Source organism: Elephantulus edwardii, unplaced genomic scaffold, assembly GCF_000299155.1.
Source record: "Elephantulus edwardii isolate Elephantulus edwardi_28Jun2011 unplaced genomic scaffold, EleEdw1.0 scaffold00111, whole genome shotgun sequence".
In the NCBI taxonomy this organism is placed as follows: domain Eukaryota; kingdom Metazoa; phylum Chordata; class Mammalia; order Macroscelidea; family Macroscelididae; genus Elephantulus; species Elephantulus edwardii.
In genome coordinates this window covers 5,100,818-5,123,498 of record NW_006399861.1, presented here as the reverse complement: position 1 = coordinate 5,123,498, position 22,681 = coordinate 5,100,818, and the positions used below count along the sequence as shown (strand labels likewise).

At 38.3% G+C, this 22,681-nt stretch overlaps 1 protein-coding gene across 4 annotated transcripts in view; it reads left to right on the top strand.

Moving 5' to 3' along the window:
• SNAP91 (synaptosomal-associated protein, 91kDa) overlaps window positions 1-22,681 on the top strand; it is a 260,033-nt gene that overhangs the window by 122,127 nt on the left and 115,225 nt on the right. For all 4 annotated transcript variants that reach the window (XM_006892128.1, XM_006892129.1, XM_006892127.1 and 1 more), the window contains exons 5-7: window positions 1,238-1,331; window positions 3,293-3,404; window positions 22,367-22,473. In XM_006892128.1, coding sequence (XP_006892190.1) covers window positions 1,238-1,331; window positions 3,293-3,404; window positions 22,367-22,473 — 313 coding nt within the window. The remainder of the gene's footprint in view (window positions 1-1,237; window positions 1,332-3,292; window positions 3,405-22,366; window positions 22,474-22,681) is intronic.

The following is a 22,681-nucleotide window of genomic DNA, read 5'->3' as shown; positions in this document are numbered from 1 at the left end:
AGGATTAAACCAAGCTACTCCTTGGAGGCAAGGATTCTGGGGCTTCGTCTGACATACTTTGGACATGTTGCCAGGAGGGACGGATCCTTGGAGAGGGACATCATGCTTGAGAGGGTGGAGGGACAGCGCAGGAGGGGAAGACCCGCTATGAGATAGACTGATTCAGTGACTGGGATAATCGGGATGGGTGTGTCAGAGGCAGTGCGGTTGGCGCAGGATAGAGCAGGGTTTAGGGCTGTGGTGCATAGGGTCGCTATGAGTCGGAAACGACTCGACGGCACATAACAAGAACAACAACAACAATGTATATATAGATCTATCCATAACACATTCAGATAAATATACAGAAAAAAATATACAGAAATATTTTTGCAAAACCAATAAGATCATGGGTGTGTTCTCATTCACCTAACATACATGTTCATCTTGCTTGGCAGCCTATGCACACATTCATTGATTTAATGTCTTTTATTGCTGATAATACCAGTTTTCATATTTAATATTTACCTTTATTTTCTGAAATTCTCATATACCTGTCTTCATTTTCCTTTCTAGTATTACTAATAGCCTCTTTCCTTTCACCTATTTTTACAGCTGTCTCTAATATAATTAGTGATGTTCCTTCCTCCTCCTCCCTCATCCTTGGTATCATCAAGAAAATGTTTTCTTCTGTGTGTAAACTTTCCCCTAACTTTTTATAGTAATCTATTAATATACCTGTCATTTTGTGATTGATTTCTTTCCCTCAGTATAATGCTTTCATTTTCATCCACATTATGGAGTGTTTGGTGAATTCTTTATTGTTCTTTAACACTGAGTTTACGTTTTGTTTGTGTACCATAATTTGTTTATCCATTTATCCAATGATGGACAATTAGGTTGTTTCCATATCTTTGCTACTGCTGTGAATATGAGCGTGTGTGCATGTGCATATAGTCAGAGGATTGCTGGATGAAATAATATTTCTAATTACCAACTTTTAAAGTAAGCCTAATGTCATTTTTTGCAGAGGTTATACCATTGTACAGTTCCATTTGCAGTGCATGAGTTAAAATCTTTCCTCAGCCTCCTCAGCTTTTGTTGCTCTCTCTTATTAAATTTTGATATTATTGTTGAGGTGAAACGGTATCTCATTGTTACTGACACATATCCTAATAGATCAATTGATGAGTGACTGGAGGGCTGGGGCTTGAATTCTCCTACACTAAGAAGTTTTCTTCTTTTCTTTAAATTGCAGGGCTGATGGTGTGATGAGGACAATGGCTCCTGAAAAGCTCCTAAAGAGTATGCCAATACTGCAGGGACAAATTGATGCACTGCTTGAATTTGATGTATGTATCTCCTTGATTCTTCCATTTGATGGTGAGCTATAAGTAAAGCCAAGATCTCTTCCAGAAGTATTGTCAGAGGTGTCCTCATTTAGATGAATTAGATGACTACTTAATGCAGACCATGAAGCCACAGTAGAGATTATTTCGGTTCCTCTGATTTTCTGTGAAGTTCACAATGTGCCAGGTCAGGGAAACTGTGAATAGTACATTTCTGAAACTCCGTGTCCATCCACAAGAAGCATGATGTTTTTCTGTTGTGCTTGACAAGATGAAATAGCTACACAGTCAAGTTTCAAGCAGTTGAATTACTTGACCTGCTATAAGGAAACATTTTATATGGCCTAATTAGGTAGCTGGCATTAGCAACCAAAGAAAATGTTTATTTTATTATAGATAACATTGAGGATTCTTGGCAATATCAACATGATTTGTTTCTTAGAACCATACTTACACCTTAGCTGTGGTGGTAGATAAATAAGTGACATATGATAAATTATGTAATACTGAATACACACGCACATGCACACACACTCATACACAGAGGCATATATAAATGAACTGATGAAGTCTGAATAAAATTGTTTATATCATTGTCAGTATCTTGGTTGTGATAATTATGCCATCATTAGACAAGATGTTACTGTTAGAGGAAATTTGGTAAATAGCACATGAGATATCTTTGTGTGACTTTTTATAAAGTGGGTATTTACAATTATCACAACATAAGAAGTGTAACAAGGGGAGCTCTGGTGGCCTAGTGGCAAGGAGCTGCAACTACAATCCAAGAGGTGCACGGTTCGAATCCACCAGATACTCTGCCAGGGAAGGAGGGACAATCTCCTCCTGTACCAGTCAGATCCGATTTGACGGTACACTCACACAATAAAAAAAAAATTTAAAAAAAAAGTGTAACAAAACTCTTCTAGTTTAAGAAAATAAGCTATTTTGACATATGGAAAAATCCTTAAAGCACTTTATCAGCTTCCGCCTTTCTAGTAGTTGCCTCAAATAAATATTTTTCACAAGCAATAGTAATTTGAGACCTCTATTAATATTATATGGTTGGGACTACCTTGGAGTCCTAGCTGCAGCATCTAGCTACTGTAAAATTTCAGTAAAAGCTGTAAATCATTTGCTGTCATTTGGTTGTTAAGAACATCATTAGATATCTGTGGTATTTGTTCTTTTTATTTTTTCTTAAAGAGGTTACTGTCTTTTAAAATTCATAAGATAAAAAGGACAGAACATGAATAATTTGTGAACAAAGACAGGGTGGTGTGGTTGTTGTGGGTGTTGCTGCTGCTGCTGATTGCCTTTGAGTCAAACACAACTCATAGCAACCCTGTAAACAAAAGGCCTGAAGCCCCTTTACACCTATCAACATTTATCCAAGTTCATAGTTTCCGGAGACATGTGGTTTATGGAGTGGATGCCACTCATGCTTCCAAAACAATTTTTTAAAAAAAGAAAGATAGGGTATTGGACAGAAATTATACCTCTTTGTGTTAGTTATTCGAGTGTGTAGTGTATAGGGAATGACTGTCTACTGACTATCAAGAATGATTTTAAGATTAGCTGACTACCATTCTCCAGGTTATGTGCTGTATCACTGAGCCGTTCCACAGAGACTGCTAGATAGGGAAATATAGAAGAAATGTAATACAACATAGTGAAAGAAAGGGCTAGGTGTTTAAATACTGCATTTTAGTAGTCTATGCATGATTACTCATATAGAAAGTATAAAAGACTTTTTATAAGTGGCAGGACCAACTTCTTGGACCTAAATTGAAGCAAACGTATGCTTCCTATCTTTTAATATTTGTAAAGATACTAAAAGAGTTACTCAAAATAAATTGAATATGAGTTAATTTCTTATTAGTCTTTTGAGATATTTAATGTGCTTTGAGAAAAAATGTGATTTGATGATATGAAATTAACTTGAGTTTTCTCTCTTTTTACAGGTGCATCCAAATGAACTAACGAATGGGGTCATAAATGCTGCATTCATGCTTCTTTTCAAAGACCTTATCAAACTTTTTGCTTGCTACAATGATGGGGTTATTAACTTGCTCGGTAGGTGAACTATTGAACATCTTCTGAGTGAACACTGAGCTGAGTGCAAAAAGTTATTGAAGATTTGGTATTTTAAATATTAAAAATATTATTAATTCAGCTAACATTTCTGTATGTTCTTATGTCGATGAAGATTAAATGCACAAAACAGAGAACTCTGAAACAGAAAGAGATTCCATACAAAGTGCCTAACGGGCTTTTTTAGAACGGTTGAGGGAATATATTCTAAATTTTACCTCTTGCAGTAAGTCATCTAGTAATAAATAGGTGGTCCATTGTGCTAACACTGACCTTGAGGTCACTCTTGGAGATGTGTGGGAGGCACAAAGTCACTCTTACCTTATTAGGTATATTAATGAGAGAGGGTGTTCCCATGCCTTGTTTCTGGGAGCCATCTACCCTGGCTATGGTAGATAATGCACTATATACTATTCTGTAATTCCAAGCAAATACTGGAGTCCTTAGCTCTTCAAGGTATTTTCTTGGAACTGGCACCTAACTAGAATCTTCTGTAAGCCCTTTACCATTATGCAAATTGCTATTTCTGGATTAATGATTCCATGGTAAGAGCACTTGTCTTGTGGAATGTGTCCAATGTCTCAATGTCTCACTTCTGGTGAACAAAAAACAAATGCCTGAGCAGAGGTTATCTTGTGTGGAATACCACGATGATGAGTGAAGGCGGTTCTGACAGGGCAGTATGGGCAGAGGGGATAAATTCATATCAGAAAACCGTCAGCACTGCGATCCTGTCCAGTAAATGAGCTCATCCTCATGCTGATCCTCCTGGGATGACAGTGCTAGGATGGATGTTGGTCATTTGAGGGGAAAGGGCTCAGCAATGAGGGTAAGCGTCATTTAGTGATAGAAAGCCCTGATACTGGGAAGTCTGTGTCTTTGAAGCTATTTCTGATATCTGTACCTGACATGGCTTTGTTCATCATAAACCTTTGTAATCTTCTTATTCCCCTGATTACTGGGAGCAGTGTCTATGTGTATATTATATGCCCTTTGGTCTGCACTGTCATAGGATGAAAAGAGCCTTATGCTCTTTATTCAGTCTAAAAGATCCATCTACCCACCTTTTCTCCACACTTCCTAATTCCCAATTCTCCAATTTTATTTTTTCCAAGTTTCTAATCATCCAGGCAAACAATTAATACCTTGTGTAATTAGGTGTATTTGACACCATTTCACCTTTGATGCAGAATAAAAAATCAGAAAGATAAACTGTCTTGTGTTTGGCCCATGGTCATAATTTATCTTTCTATTGTATGGGAACCCATCTCTGGGTATGTAATGAATGAGCAGAATATTTCCAGCTGGAAATACTCTCCATTTGAAATCTCAAGTATCTGAAGCCATCTCTAGCCCTGGCTTTATACTTGACATTTCAAATGGAGAGTATTGTTTCTCCCCCTCGCCACCTACTTGTAGGGACTTGCTCAGAGAGTCTAGGTGCAATCAGAGAGAGGAACAGCACCAGAAAGGAATAGGTACATTGGGGATGCGAGCTCTCTGGTCCTACAGCTTCCGTTGACATTAAGGTCCTGCTTGATGCTTATTGTGATAGGCCCTTCTGTTTAGTAATGGAATGTTCTTTTGTTTGTCCCGCCTTATGGTTTAGTACATCAGATAATAGTCCCATTATGTGTTATAATCCCTGAGTTTTCTTGGTCAGGTTCTCAGTCTTTAGGAAAAAGTCAAGAGCAGTTTTCCAAAGAAGAATAATTACTGTCTAAAGAAGGCTTTCCGGTACTTGCTTTGGCAGCACATATACTAATATTGGAACAATATAGAGAAGATTAGAATGGCCCCTGCATAAGGAGGATGTAAAGAAGGCTCTCTGGTGGCATAGTCCATGGAACACTGCACTATTGACCCAAGGACTATGCCTTTCCGGAGGTTCAGACACACCAATAACTCTGAAGAAAAAGAAAAAGAAAAAAAAAAAGAACAGGCACCTCTGTGGATTTACAGCCTCAGAAAAGTCAAGGAAGGTCAGCTATGAATTAGTTCCAACTTGATAACAATGAGGGATTTTTTTAGTTTGGAGACAAAGTTCTATTGAATTTCCTATCAGATATGAGAGATGCATTCTTTAGCATTTAACATATAGCAGGGGGTCACCCTGGGAGACTCTGAGTACTTTCAGATCTGGTGGAGCAAAAAGGCCACATGACTCCAACGCAGAGCAATTCTACAACTTCCCTTTGATACAGAACAAGGCACTATATCTAAATACCATCCTCTCTTCCCAGGCCATACTCTTTTTACACACACATACACTACAAGTTACCTATAAAACGAAACAAAAAAAAGCTTAGCAGACATCGATCTCAGTTTCAGTAAGTTCAAGGTAAAACAATTTGTCTTTCACATGGAGGATACTTTTTAGACCTTTAAACCCTCAGAAATTTTGTTGAAGTGGCAAGCCCCTAGTTTTTAATAGGTTCTCTTTCCTACCTTTACATATGCATCAACAGTTAGAAAACCATGATGATATTTCTCTGGTAAAGACAAATATAATCTAGAGCTCTGGAATTAAAAAAAAATTATCACTTGATTAAATTTATATAAGTTCACCATTAATCTCTAAAATTCATTTTGCGTGCAATTCAGATGTGCAAACTAAACACAGATGCACTGGAATTGCTAGTCGTGTGTCTTTCCAGGGACAGGAAATTTCAAGTATTTTTTTAGTTTCTGTGGAAACTACAGAACAATAGCAATGATTTCACATGCAAGCAAGATTCTACTTAAGATTATCCAAAAATGACTGGAACAGTACATCAACAGAGAACTGCCAGAAGTCCAGGCTGGGTTTAGAAGGGGTCATGGTACTAGGGATATTGTAGCTGATGTTAGATGGATCTTAGCTGAAAGCAGAGAATATCAGAAGAATGTCTATCTGTGTTTCATTGATTATGCAAAGGCATTTGACTGCGTGGATCATAACAAACTGTGGCTGACTCTGAGAAAAATGGGAATCCCAGAACATTTAATCATGCTAATAAGAAACCTATACTTGGACCAAGAGACAGTCGTCAGAACAGAGCAGGGCAACACGGAATGGTTCAAAATTGGGAAGGGTGTACGCCAGGGATGTGTCCTATCTCCATACCTTTTCAACCTGCATGCAGAGCAGATTATCCGAGAGGCGGGGCTCTATGAGGAGATGCGTGGTGTTAGGATTGGTGGAAGATCTATCAACAATCTGCATTATGCAGATGACACAACCCTGCTCGCTGAAACTGAGGAGGACCTCATGCACTTACTGCAGACGGTCAGGGACTCCAGCCTTCAGTATGGACTAAGGCTCAATGTCAAGAAGACAAAGATTCTCACCACTGAACCAATTGGTAGCATCAGGATGGATGGCGAAGAGATTGAGATTGTTCACAGCTTCAGTTTGCTCGGCTCCACAGTCAACACTCTTGGCACCAGCAGTCAGGAAATAAAAAAAACTTATTGCGATGGGAAAGTCTGCTGTTAGGGACCTCTCTAAAGTACTCAAGAGCAACAGTTTCTCTTTGGAGACAAAGGTGTGCCTGATACAGGCAATGGTCTTTGCAATCACTTGTTATGCATCAGAGAGCTGGACAATGACTAGGGAGGACAGAAGGAGAATTGATGCCTTTGAGCTGTGGTGCTGGAGAAGAGTATTGAATGTACCATGGACTGCCAAGAAGACAAACAGATTCATCCTAGAGAGGGTTAAACCAGGCTACTCCTTGGAGGCAAAGATTCTGGGGCTTCGTCTGACATACTTTGGACAAGGAGAAACAGGTCTTTGGAGAGGGACGTCATGCTGGGTAGAGTGGAGGGACAGCGCAGGAGGGGAAGACTCTCTATGACGTGGATTGATTCAGTGACTGGGGTAATTGGGATGGGTGTGTCAGAGGCAATGCAATTGGCACAGGATAGAGCAGGGTTTAGGGCTGTTGTACATAGGGTCGCTATGAGTTGCAAGCGACTCGACGGCACATAACAACAACAACAAATATATTCCATCTTGAGAAGGCAGGTAGATAACTACAGATAATTTCATGCATCCACTAAATCTAGTTTCCTTTTTACCTTTGTCATTTACTTCACTAATTTTGAGTCCATAGTGAGTAGCATCGCTCTATGTCCAGCAATCACTGAAAAGTTTGTCTATACTTCATTCCACTCTGCTTACTCACTCTGATAAAGTGCTTTTAGCAGTGTTCTAAGATCATCCCCCCCAACCCCAAAATATTGAGAGCACTTTTTGAAACTCAGTTTGCTGTACCTTAACTTGGAATTTCTGACTTAGTGTGTCTTGGATGGGACTGGAGATCTGGTGGCCTAGTGGGTAAGGAGTTGCATTGCCCACTCAAACACGGGTGATTGGAATCAACCAGCTACGCCATCCAGAAGTAAGAGATGGACACTATTCTCCCATGCTGTTTACAGACTCTGAAAACCCACTGGAGGGTCCAGCTTTAGATCAATTCCAACTCAGTGGAACTGGGAGAGACACAGAGTAGTTCCTGAGTGGTTCTATTGCTGCTGGGCTTCATTTTGGGAACTACTGTATTAGAGCCACTGACAGATGCTCACATAGCATTTTTAAATTCAGAATTCTTGGCATGTTAACTCTAATTGATAAATTATCAATTATCACAGATCTAATAGAGTTCCTTCTTTCCTGCTTAATGCCTTCGGAATCCATTTCCATGCTTCAGATTTTTGTCAATTAGTGTTATCAAATTTAAGGAGGAAAATACAAGATGCCTAGTTAAATTTTAATTTCATATTAACATGAATAGTATTTTGGTAAAAAAAAATCACAGGCAGTTTTTGGGACATACTGCAACTAAGAATGTGGGATGTTTATTGCAAGCTCTTTTTGTTGTTATGTGCTGTCCTATGACCCATAATGACCCTAGATATAGTAGCTCTAAAGTCCACGCTGTCCTGAGCCAATCTCACTAATTCAGGCACACCAACTCCCATTGCCCCAGTTATTGTATCAATCCATCTCGTCTGAGGTTTTCTTCTCCTGCACTGTCCCTCCACCCTTCCAAGTATGATGTCCTTCTCCAAGGCCCAATCCCTCCTGGCCACGTGCCCAAAGTATGTGAAATGGAGCTTCAAAATCCTAGCCTCCAAGGAGAAACTTGGTGTCACCCTCTCCAAGACAGACCTATTTGTTTTCTTGGTGGTCCATAGTAGTCCAAGACTCTCCTCCAGTACCACAAGACAAAAACATCAATTCTTCTTCTGTTATCCTTTGTAATTATCCAGCTCTCTGGTGCATAGCAAAGTAATTGTGAAGACCATGGCCTGGATTAGGCACATCATAGTCTCCAGACTGACATCATTGCTTTTCAGTACTCTGAAGAGGTCCCAGACAACAACTTTTTCCAATGCAATTCGTCCTTTGATTTTCAGACTGATGGTGCCAAGACTGTCAATGGTGGAGCAACTTTTTCTCCATCTATCATGGTGCTGCCAATTGGCTCAGTGGTGAGAATCTTTGTCTTCTTGATATTGAGCTTCAATACATATTGAAAACCACAGTTCTTGACCTTCTGCTGCAAGCACTTCAGATCTGCCTCAGTTTCAGCAAGCAAGGTGGTGTCATCTATATAATACAGGTTGTTGATGAGTCTTCCTCCAATTCTGATGCCACACACCTCCTCATAAATCCCTGCTTCCTGAATGATCTATTCTGCATGTAGATTGAAAAAGTATGGAAACAGAATGCATCCCTTACACACTTCTTTCCTGATTTTTGAATCTTGCAGTGTTTCCTTCCTCTATTCTGAGGACTACTTCCTGATCATAGTATGGATTTTTCATAAGCACAATCTCGTGCTCTGGGATTTTCCTTTTCCTCAAGGTTAGTCGCAAAGAGCGTGGGCCATGTGGGGACGACTATATCTGACCTTTATTGATGTCACAAAGGAGAACTGTGCCTATGTATAGCATCAGTAACATAAAACTAATTATCATGTGGTCAGATATTTTCCCCATACTTCCATACCACTTTCTACTCATCTCAACACCAATGTTACTGCTTTTCTGGGTCCAAAATCTGATGTGATTGCTCACAGAGCACACAGAATCATATTGGGGAAGTCAAAAGGTTATAATCCAGATTAATAATAGAATACATTCAAGACTGCTTTCGAAATGTACTTGCAGACACCTCAGCCTCAAGCCTCGCACCTTCAGGCCAATGCTTCCCAAGTTCTTAGTCCTGTTAATAGTGACTTCCCCACCCTCAACTTGTCCAACAAAGTCCTCAGCCCTACCACTATTGGCTGTCCCCCTGCCCAGTTGCCTAACAGAGTTCTCAGACTTGCCAGTATTGAAGATCTCTCCAACCTCCATGGCCCCCACACCTCTGCCCCAGGTTTCATCTCACATCAGGTCTTCATTTCAACCATGGCTGCTCTTTTCCTCACTGGTGGTGGCAGAAAGTCTTTCCTCTTTACTGGCAGGAGAAGATTTATCTGTTTCTCATGCTGACTTACTCAATTTAATGGTGAGACTAGACAATCCCCTTGTAGAATGTTGAGACTGGCCAATCTCAGTGGAATGGTAGATAGCCAATTCTATTGTGGATAGGCTAACACGCCCCATTCATGTATTCCTGCCCATTCATGTAGTTAGCTTAGATTCTAATAGCAAGTAAAGCCATATTGAAAGATAAACTCCACAAGAGGTCATAAACAGCCTTCTATCCTACAGTGCTCTTTGTCTTTTCCTACTGTAATGTGGTCTGTCATAATGAACTTTCACTCCAGAAAATTGCAAGTGATAATTTAAGCTTTTGTTTTGTTCCTATACTAACATGTTGTCATGTGGTGTACCATCAAGTTGACATTCCAACTTGGATGGTCATAGCTGACCCTCTAAAAATATTGCCCATCTTTCTCCCAAGGAGTACCTGGTAGATTCAAACCCTGATGTGTTGGTTTTTTGTTTGTTTGTTTTGGTGGGTTGTTGTTGTTGGTTTTTTTTTTTAGGTTGGCAGTGCAACTCCTTACTACAAATGCTCTTTTACTACTAGAAATCTATTTTCTAATAGTTAGAGATAGTCATCACTGCCTACAGATCTGAATGGGATGCCTATCTAACCCCAGATTCTCATCTTTGACTACTTTAAAGAATGTTTTCTAAAACCATTTCAAGTACCTCCTACTGCATTCAATAAGCAGAAACTACTGTATATATTATCAATGGAAGATAGTTAATCTAAGGACTTAAGAGCACATGTAATTATTAGAACCTGCAGGAACAGGTCCAAGGCTTACCTCCTGAAATGACTTTCAGAACAATAAATACTCATTGAACAGTCAAGCTTTTCTTTTTCCAGCCAGTGCTTTAAGTCATGCCAAAAGAAAAAAGCTCTTACCACCACCACCACCACTGATTTTATGCAACATTGTTGTTGTACCATAAGTCAGAACCAACCCATAGCTGACCCTCTGGTGGGGTTTTGGAGGCAGTTAATTTCACAGGAGGAGATTGCCTATTACTGTGGAGCAGATGGTGACCTTGAAGGTATGCCTTTAGCATTACAGCACAGCTTCTTGCCACTAGGCCACCAGAGCTCCCTATGCAACATTAGGGAGCTGAAGAACAGAGACTTGACCCTGCGTTTTAGCAATTGGGGGTCAGGCGAAGTTGTTGGGATTATAACCATCAGTCCTCAAAACTGAATAAGCCAGAGTGTTGCCGGTAGAATATTAGTGTTGCTGAAAGGCATTCTCACATCTGTGATCATGATGGCTAGAAGAAACAAGAAGAAAAAACGTTAAACAACACGAGTTATTTTTCAGTTGCAACTCCCACGCAACTTTATACTGTATGTTATTTGCAAAACTAAATTTGTGGCAAGAACCCAAAATTCATACTAACCTAGGACAAGAGAATGGAATTGGACATAATCAATACCAAAAAATAAGACACTTTTTGAGACTTTGTCTCAGAAACCCTCGGTTTTGCTTTTATTTCAGGTTGGAAATTTTATCAGTAAGCAAATTAAGGTAGACTTTATTTGTTTATTTTACTGGTTAATTGACTTTCTTACCGTTCATAAGTGTGAGCAACCAAATGTCACTGTCAGCCATCTATTTTTCTGCTACTTTTGTATTTTTCCCCCTGCAAGACCTTTCTTCATTATAATGTGTTTCAAATCCATTCTTACCTTTTCTCTGAGTATTAGTTTTGTATGGTTTCATTTTGTAGATATGGATGGAAATCTATATTGTGTTTTCACATAAAATTTAATATCTCTAAAACCGAAATCTTTAACTTAATCTCATTATATCTGTTTATATATAATTAATCTTATAAACCTAAAGCAACAATTATCTCGCTTATCTTCAAAATGCTATCTAGTCAGAAATTAAATTCTTTTGATTCATCTTTATATTCTCTCACCAGTTCACCTTTGTTTCCAATATCATTATTGACTCAATGACATTAGATTTATATTTATTCATTTAGTAATTTATTAGCCAATTGGTTCTCTCATAATTTTGTCTTGCACAGCCAATTAAATGCTCATGTAGTAACCTTCCTCTTTATCTTGAATTCACAGGTAGATTATAAAAAGAGTGTATTTTCTCTTTATAATGAAATAATTACTGTATATAATTTGAAAAAATATAATTATTATATTTTAGGAAAAATATGACTTGTAAAAAAATTACAAGACTAAGATTTAACAGTTTTTGTTGTTGTTATGTATCATCAAGTCACCTGCAACTCATACCAACACTATGTACAATTGCTCCATACCCTGCTCTATCCTGAGTCAAACTTACTATCTCTGATACACCTACCCCCAATACCCCAGTCACTGAGTCAGTCCATCTCACTCTTGTGCTGTCCCTCCACTATCCCAAGCATATTGTACCTGTCCAAGGATTGGTCCTTCCTTGAAACATGCTCAAAGTATGTCAGATGAAGCTTAAGAATCCTTGCCTTCAAGGAGCAGCTTGGTTTCACCCTCTCCAGGATGAACCTATTTGTTCTCTCAGCAGTCCATAGTATATTCAGTATTCTTCTCCAGCACTATAACTCAAAGGCATCAATTCTCTTTCTATCATCCCTAGGCATTGTCCAGCTTTCTGATGCATAACCTGTAATTGTGAAGTCCATGATGGCCTAGATCAGCCACACCTTAGTCTCCAGACTGACACTTTTGCTCTTCAGTACTGTGGAGATGTCCCTGACAGCTGACCTTCCCAGTGCAATTTGTCTCTTGATTTCTTGGTTGCTGGTACTAAGAGTGTTGATTGTGGAGCCAAGAAAAATAAAGCTGTTAACAATGTAAATCTCTTCACCATCTATCATGATGCTGCCAATCAATCTAGTGGTGAGAATCTTTCTCTTGATGTTGAACTTCAATCCATATTGAAGGCTGCAATCCTTGACCTTCTGCAGTAAGTTTTTCAGGTCCTCCTCAGTTTCATCAAGCAAGGTTGTGTCATCTGCATAATGCAGGGTGTATATGAATCTTCCTTCAGTCTTGATGCCACATTCCTCCTCATATAGCTCAGCCTCCCAGATGATCTGGTCTGTATATAGATTGAAAAGGTTTGGAGACAGAATACATCCCTGGCATACACCCTTCCTGATTTTGAACCATGTGGTGTTTTCTTGCTCTGTTCTGACAATTGCCTCTTGGACCAAGTATAGGTTTCACATAAGCACAATCAAATATTTGTTCTGGGATTCCCATTCTTCTCAGACTCAGCCACGGTTTATCGTTATCCACACAGTCAAATGCCTTTGCATAGTCAGTGAAACACAGGTAGACAGTCCTCTGGTACTCTCTGCTTTCAGCAAAGGTCCATCTAACATTAGCTATAATATCCCTAGTACCATAGTCTCTCCTAAGCCCAGCCTGGCAGTTCTCTGTTTTGTTCCAGTCGTTTATGGATAGTTTTCAGCAGAATCTTGCTTTCATGATATTATTTTGTAATTTCCACTCTGTCGGATCATCCTTCTTTAGAATAGGAACAAATATAGATCTCTTCCAGTCAGTTGGCCAGGTGTTTGTCCTCCATATTTCTTGGCACAACTTAGCACATCCAGGGCTGTGTCTGTTTGTTGAAATATGTCAATTGGTGTACCATCAATTCCTGGGGCCTTATTTTTTGCCCATTCTTTCAAAGCAGCTTGAACATCTTTCTTCATCACCACAGGCTTTTGCTCATATGTTGTTTCATGAAATTCGTCTCTATCAGCCAATTCCTTCTGGTACAGTGACTCTGTATATTGTTTCCATTTATTTTTTTTTTACTTCTTGGATCATTTAATATTCTGCTTAAAGCATCTTTAAGTATTACAACTTGTGGCTTGAATTTGCTTTTCAATTCCTTCAGTTCAAGAAATGCTGAGTGAGTTTAACCCTTTTGATTTTTCTGACTCTACCTTCTTGCACAAGTCATTATAATTCTTTGCTTTGTTTTCCCAAGCTGCCCTTTGAAATCTTCTGTTCAGCTACTTAATTTCTTGATTTCTTCCCTTTGTTTTGGCTTCTCAGTGCTCTACTGCATTATTCAGAGTCTCATCTGACGTTCTTCTTGGTCTTCTCTTCAGCCTCTGCCTTTGTAATGATCTTTTGTATTCCTCATGGATGATATTCTTGATATCCTCCCATAACTCATTTGGTCTTTGCTTATTGATGTTTAAGGGCTCATTCCTGTTCCTAAAATGGTTTTGAAATTTGAGTGGGATAGACTTAAGATCAAATTTTGGTTCCTATAAATTTGATTAAAAGACAAAATAGGATCAATCTTAGAAGGCCTAACCTATGCTGTAAATAAGCTGTCAAATAGTACCAGAAATGCACAACTAGGAGAAGATATCATTGACAATTGGGATCTCCTAAAGATGTAAGTCCCTGTGTGCAACAAAAACTTTTTCCAGTAGAGTTAAAAAAGCACCCCCAAAAAAATTTAAAAAATAAAAAAAATTTAAAAAGCACCCAAAACCCTCTTAACTGGGGGAAGAAAAAAAACCCAACATTTGCCAATGACATCCAGACAAACATCTCATAATGAACTGAGACTGAGTCTCAGCTGAGTTTTCTGAGAACTACAGTGCTACTGCAATGAAAGGCCTCATAACTCAATCACAAAATGGGCTAAAGACATGAAAGGATTTTCACAAAGGAAAAAAATCAAATGGTCAACAGGCACATGAAGAAACACTCAGAATTACTGGCAATCAGAGTGGCAAATCAAAACCACAATAAGATACCATCTCACCCCAGTACCAATGGCAAAGTTGAACAAGAAAACAAGCAATAAATGTCAGAGAGTAAGAGGAGAGAATGGAAATTTCACATACTCTGGAAGGCAATTTGGCATTTCCTCAAAAAGCTGAAGATATGACCCAACTATTTCACTTCTGGAAATACACTGAGAGAACTAAGACACAAATGGAGATTTGTACACCAATGTTCATAGCACCATTATTCACAATAGGAAGAAAATTAAAACAGCCCAAGTGTAAATCAACAAACAAATTGAGAAATTGTGATACATTCATACACTCGAATATTATGCAGCACTCAGGAGCACCAATTTCAGAAAAGAGAGCATTATGCTGAGTTAACTAACTCAGTCTCATAAGGACAAATACTGTGTAAGGCTGTTATTTTAAAAATTGAAGAATAACTATTAATATGTGGATAAAAGTCAAAAGGAGGGAAAGATGAGGGCACAGGGATTGGGATGGGGAATCATGAGGTAGCAGAGTTTGGAGAGCAGACAGAGAGGTTAAAGGAATAGGATAGATCTAGTGAGAACCTGAAAAGATGGCGTGATAGTAGGCATAAATCAATAGTGTTTTATATTATAAAACATAGTGTATGGGAATTATATTGTTAAACACAATGTGAATGAAGGAATATGTGAAATATAATGTACATGAATGAAACACAATATATATGAATTTTGTACGCAAACCAATATAAAATAAAAACACTACTACATGAATTGAAGCTCAGCATTAAGAAGACAAAGATTCTCATCACTGGGCCAATTGACAGCACCATGATGGGTAGAGAAGAGACTGAAGTTGTTAACAATTTCAGCTTGCTCAGCTCCACAGTAAACATACTTGACACCAGCAATCAGGAAATTAAAAGATGCATTGCATTGGGGAAGTCTACTTTCAGGGACCTCTCCAAAGTGCTGAGGAGCATTGATATCAGTCTAAAGACTAACGTGCTCTTGATCCAGGCCATGGTCTTTGCAATTACAAGTTATGCATCAGAGAGCTGGACTGTGACTCAGGATGACAGAAGAAAAATTGTTGCCTTTGAACTGTGATGCTGTTCAAAGAGTATTGAACATAACATGGACCACCAGGAGAACACATAGGTCTGTACTGGAGGGGTTAAACTGAGTTTCTCCTTGCAGGCAAGGATTTTGAAGCTCTGTCTTATATATTTTGACCATATGTCCAAGAGAGACAAGTCCTTAGAGAAGGACATCATCTTTGAGAGTGTGGTGAGATAACTGGAGTGATTAGGTGTGTTAGAGTCAGTGAGACTGGCTCAGGATAGTGCAGGATTGAGAGCTGTTGTACATAGCATTGCTATGAGTCACAGGCAATTTAACAGCATGTAACAACAACAAGAAACAAGGATAAAATAGTCCCTGCTCATGGACAGAAAGAGTCAAATAGTGAAAATGACAGTCCAACTAAAAGCACCTGGCCAACTGACTGGAAAATACCCATATTTATTTCTATTCCAATAAAATGGTGACCTAACACAGTGTGGAAATTATTAAATAATATCATTAATATCACATTCAAGCAAGATCGTCCTGAAAATTATCAAAAAACAACTGAAACAGCATATCAGCAGAGAACTGCCAGATGTGCAGGCTGGATTTAGAAGAGACTATGGCTCTGAGGTTATCATAGTCAATGCTAGATGGATCTTCTCTGAAATCAGAGAATAACGAAGAAATGTCCATCTATGTTTCATTGACTATGCAAAGGCATTTGACTGTGTGGATCACAACAAACTGTAGCTAACTCTGAGAAGAATAAGAATCCCAGAACACTTGATTGTGCTTATGCTTGGACTATGAGGCAGTCATCAGAACAGGGCAAGGGAACACTGCATGTTTTAAAATCAGGAAAGGTGTATGCCAGGGATGCATCCTGTCTCCATACCTCTTCATTCTCTGTGTGAAACAGATCATCCAGGAGACTGGACTCTATGAACTGGAATATGGCATCAGGATTTGAGGAACACTCTTCAACAACCTGTGTTATGCTGTTGACACAACTTTGCTTGCCAAAACTGAGGAGAACCTGAGGCATTTGTTGCAGAAGGTCAAGGACTATAGCCTTCAATATGAATTGAAGCTAAACATCAAGAAAACAAAGATTCTCACCACTGGGTCAATTGAGAGCATCAGTAATAGACAAAGAAGAAATTGAGAATGTTAACAGCTGCAGCTTGCTTGGCTCCACAGTCAACACTCTTGGTACCAGATGAAATGGATTGATACAGTGACTGGGGCAGTGGAGTTTGGTGTGTCAGAATTCATGACATTGGCTCAGTATAGAGAAGGGTTCAGAGCTACTGTACATAGGGTAACTATGTACATATGCAGCACAGGCAGCTCAACCAATAATATACTATGACAGGTTTGGAAGCAGGAAATCATTGCGGTTGACTTGATGGCACATAACAACAGCAACCCAAAGCAATCTACTTTCCAATGCAATCTCAATACAGAAACCAAACTCAATTTTCAAATAAATAGAAAAGGCAGTTAAGCAAAGCTCTTTTAAAAAATAAAAATTAAGTGGCTGGTATAGCACTTCCTGATCTCAAAATCTACTACATAACCATAATAACCAAAATGGCATGAAATTTGATACAATGACAGACACATGGAACAATAAGTTAGAATCAAGAACCCAGAAATTAGGCCATCTACGTACAGTCAATTAGTCAAGAAGCAAAACCTATCAAATAGGGAAACTACAGCCTCATCAACAAATGGTGCTGGCAAAACAGGATATCTGCCTGCAGAAAATAGAAAGAAGATCTACATCTCATCCCATACACAAAACTCAGTTAAAGGTGAAGCAGATCTAGGGGTAAAACCCAAAACTGTAAGAATCTTAAGAGACAAAATGGGATCAAACTTAGAAGTCCTAGCCTATATCATAAAATAGGCTTGCAAATATAGCCAGAAATGTACAACTAGGAAAGGATTAAATTGATGAATGGGACCTTCAAGAAATCAAGTCCTTTTGTGCATTAAATACTTATATCTAATAGGGTGTGAAGAATACATACAAATTGAGTAAAAGCATTTGGCAGTGATATGTAATACAAAGGTCTCATAACAAAAGTTTACAAAATATTACAGGGTTTGGAATTGGGAAGGGAGGGTCAGGGATGTATTCTTTCTCCATACTTGTTCAATCTATATGCAGAGCAAATTTTCCAAGTAGCTGGACTTTATGAAGAGGAGTGTGCCATCAGGATTGGAGAGAGACTGACTCATCAAGAACCTGCATTATGCAAATGACACAACCTTACTTGCTGAAAGTAAGGAGGATTTGAAGCACTTGTCGCAGAAGTTCAAGGAATGCAGCCTTCAGTATGAATTGCATCTCAATATCAAGAAAAAGATTCTAACCACTGGACCAATGGGCAGTGTCATGATGGATAGAAAGTAGACTGAAACTGTCAACAGCTTCATCTTGCTTGGTTCCACAATTAACACCCTTGATCAATCAGGAATTAGACACATTGCAATGGGAAAATCTGAAGTTAAGGACCTTTCCAAATTATTGAGGAATAGTGATAACAGTTTGAGGACTAAAGAGCATCTGGTTCAGGCCATGGTCTATATCCAGTTACTTGCTATGCATCCGAGACCTGGACAATGACTAAGGATGATGGGAAAAGAATTGACGCCTTTGAGTTGTGGTGTTGGAGAAGAGTACTGAACATTTCTGGATAGCCAAGAAAATTAACAGATATGAAAGGCTGCAGCCAGAGTGTTCTTTGGAGGCAAGAATTATGAGGGTTTGCCTCCCCTACTTGGAACATATTGCTAGAAGATGCTATTTCTTGGAGAGGGACATGATATTGAGAAGGGTGGAGGGTCAGTGAAAGAGAAAAAAACCATCAACCAGGAGGATTGACAAGGTGACTGCTGCAGTGGGCTCTTGTGTGTCAGCAAGCGCAGGATAGGACTGGTTTTAGATCTTTTTTTCTTATGGTGGCTATGAGTAGAACCTGATTCAATGGCACCTAACAACAACAATTACTGGGTCCTCTCATGAAGAAAACTGAAAACCCAATCACAAAATGGGCAAAAGACGTAAAGAGACTCTTCACAAAGGAAGAAAGTGGATGGCCAACAGACACATGAAAAAATGTTTAAAATCTCCAGCAATCAGAGATGCAAGTCAAAACAATAATGAGATGCTATCTCACCTCAGTAGCAAAGCAAAGTTTAGCAGGATAGCAAGCAATAAATGCTGGGGAGTATATGAGGAGATTGTAATTATCATGCATTGCTTGTGGGATTATAAAATGTTACAACCACTCTGAAAAGTATTTCCTAAAAAATCTGATTTTAGAAATCCTGTATGTCCCAGCTATTCCACTGCTAGTAATATACCTCAAGGAAATCAGAGCTGAAACACAAATGGAGATATCTATATCAGTTTTCATGGCAGCATTATAAACAATAGCAAGAAAAAGGAAATAGCGCAAAAGCTCATCAACAAATGACTGGATTGAAAAATTGTGATACGTCCACACAATACAATTGTTTGAAGCACTTAGGAACAATGATTTTGTAAAATATAACACGAGAGAATCCAGAGAGCATTATGCTGAGTGAAATAGCTCAGTCTGAAAAGGACAAATACTGCATAAGACCATTATTGCAAAATTAAAAGGGTAATTGAGCAAAATGTGTACAAATTTTTGAAAGAGGAAGAGGGTGTAAAAAGGGAAAGGATTTAAATCACTGGAATAACAATTTAGGAGCAAACGAGAGTGAAGAAATAGGAAAGATTCAATGAGAACTTGATAACATGGGATAATAATAGAGAATAGACATAGATCAATAGTAGTTTTCAAAAAATACAAAATGTGCTTTTATGAGACACAATGTAAGTGAAAGATTGTATAAAACATAATGTTTATGAATGAAACACAATGTATGTGAATTATATGTAAACCAGGAATATATTAGAAGGGGAAAACAGAAGCTTAGATCCAAATGCTATCATTATTTTAATGCTTTTTTGTCGAGTCATTAATGACAATGAAAAATGTAAACAATTTCAAAATAATCTGGAGGAGAGAAAAAACAGGTTATAATGTTTATTTATCTGATCAAAAGTTGTATTTTATGTCTCTTTTTGCATTATTGCTGAACATCTGAGCAGCTGAAATAAACATTGTTTATCTTGTTGTTCTGTTAAGTTAGAACTGACTCATAAATGACCTTTTAATAGGTTTGCAGAAGCTATTAATTGCAGTAGAGATTGCTTATCTTTCTCCTGTGAACAGCTGGTGGGTTTGAAACTGTATGTTTTTTTGAATGACAGTGCAGCTCCTTTGTACTAAGCCACCATAGCTCCCTTTTGAGTATAGCAAAGAGAAAGAATTTAAACACTTGGGAAAAATTGTCTATGTGAAAACTGTTTAAGAAGAAACAAAATTATATTTTACAGGGTAAGTCCTTATTTTCAAATTTTTTAACTGTGATTTTAGTGAAAGTTGTGTTACCTTATGTCATCATGATTCTATATGGAGAGATATAAAACAGAATAAAGTATCTTTGGATTTAGCCATTGTTTAAAGTCTTGCTTCTCTTACATTTTAACAAGTAGAGAACAGTATGAGTTTGTTCTCTTGAACTTTTTGTGTCCCTTAAATACTCTACAGGGGAGGTCTATATTAAAAATAAACTTATGAAAAGACTGTAAACAGAAGGCAATGAGTACCTGCCTTGATATTGCTTGATAAGTTCTTTGTGTAATTATATATTATTAAATCTTTGTTGAATAAATGAAAAGTACTCTTGAGGTAGTAAAATGGCATACTGAATGAAATCAAGAACTTTCAAGTATAAGGATATAAAAATAGCATGTGTTTAATTGTATGCAAATATAAAATTCTGAAATAAAAGAGTACTAGATAGTCCTTACTGTCCATATTTGCCTGGCAGTTATTGTAGGCCCTAGTCTCCTCTATCCCCATCTGCAGTGTCAATAACTATTGACTGAATGAATCAGTGAGTAACTGACAAAAACTAACTGATAATGAAATGCTGGCTTCCCTTCAAACATGTATTAGGGAAACACATTCATTTTCATGTTGCAATCACAGAAAAACTGTAGTACCTTAGGGACTGAATTTTTAATATTTAGAGTGGGGGGAAAAAAGAGCATGAAATTGATTTCTAGTGGAAAAATTAAAGGTTGAAGAAGGAAAAATTATCGTAGGCAAGTAATGAAGAGTGTGGCAAACTAGACTTTGACACTAAACTCTGCTGTTTCTTAAGGAAGTTCTGCTAGCTAATTGATAGTGAGTTGAGCCATCAACCCAAAGGCATGCAGTTTGAATCTACCAGCTACTCTGTAGGAGAAAGAGGACAGTCTACACCCATGCAAATTATGCCACCGAAAACCTTCAGGAGGGTCAGCTATGAGATGGTTCTGACTCCATGGCACCCAACACCTGTTATATAACCAGAAGACATAATGTCATGTGACCAGCAAAGGAGCAGTTATTACCAATGAAAGTATCAGTGTATACTGAATGTAGGGAATTTAAAGTGTAATTTAGGAAAAGTTATAGATTATTGCTTTATAATGCCCAAAGGGTGATCTGGTGGACTATTGTTAAGAAACTGTGCTGCAATCCTATAGGCACACAGTTTGAATCCACCAGCCCTTCCATGGGAGAAGGATGGGCAGTCTCCTCCAGTGTGATTTACTGCCTCTGAAAACCCTCAAGAGGGTCAGCTATGGGTCAGTTCTGGCTCAGCAATATACAACAATAAGAAAACTGGGATCCAAGAGGGGAAGGGGTGGGAACGAGGGGTGAGGATGTGTAGGGGTGAAATCACAGGTTGCTCTATTTGGTAGGTGGAGAGAGGGTGTAAAGGAAATGGGAAAGATCCAGCAGGGACCTGAAAAGACAGGATAAAGGTGGGCATAGTCCAATGGTAATTAATTTTCTAAAATGTAATGCATAGGAATTACTGCATCAAACACAATGTAAATGAAGAATAGTGTGAAACAAAGTATACAAACGTTGTAAGCAAACTAGAAAAAAAGAAAGGAAAAAAAAAACAAACCCAGAAGTCAAAACTAGAAGTCCTGGTGGTATGGCGGATTAAACATTGTGCTGCTAACCATGAGGTTGGTGGTGTGAATGCAGCAGCCACTGCAGGTGAATGAGAAGGCAGCCATCTTCAAAGATTCTCAGTCCTGTAAAAACTCTAAGTGGTTCTCCTGGGTTAAGGGACGGCTCCATGAGTAAGAATCAAGTTGGTAGCAATGGGTTACCTTTTGGTTTTAGTTTAGCATGAAAAGGTGAGGTAGAACACAGTCATTTTTTTTTAGTTTGTTTCCAGAAATGGTTGCTATGTACCGAGACAGTGCTCAGATATGTTCATCATGAATTCAGCCTATTGTGGCAATTCATATATTCTCCTGCTTCAAATTTATCATCAGTATTTCAATTGTTTTACAGTAAATAGATCATTCTTTTTGAACGTAACACCTTTTTTAAGTTAGTCATCTTTTTTGTGGGTGCTTGTATATCACATTCAGGTTTTAGCTCCAAGTGTTTTGATTCAAACTTTAGGCTTTTAATGAGAAATCATAACATGCAGTCAGGATAAAACATAATATTCCTGATTGTCAAGTTGCTTATTTATTTTTTTTTCTAGAAAAGTTCTTTGAAATGAAGAAAGGACAATGTAAAGATGCATTAGAAATTTACAAACGATTTCTCACTAGAATGACCCGAGTGTCTGAATTTCTCAAAGTTGCAGAGGTAAGTCATGTTATGCTCTGCTTGGAAATATGATGTTTAAAATACTAGCTTATCATTATTGTTGACTGAACTAACTCAGTCCCTCAAAGACAAATACTGTGTAGAAACATTACTGAAGAATGAGTATGAAGATCCAAGGTGGGGGAAGTGGAAGCACAGCAGTGAGGATGGGTGGGGAGGGGTTGTAAATCATGTTGTTGTTGTTGTT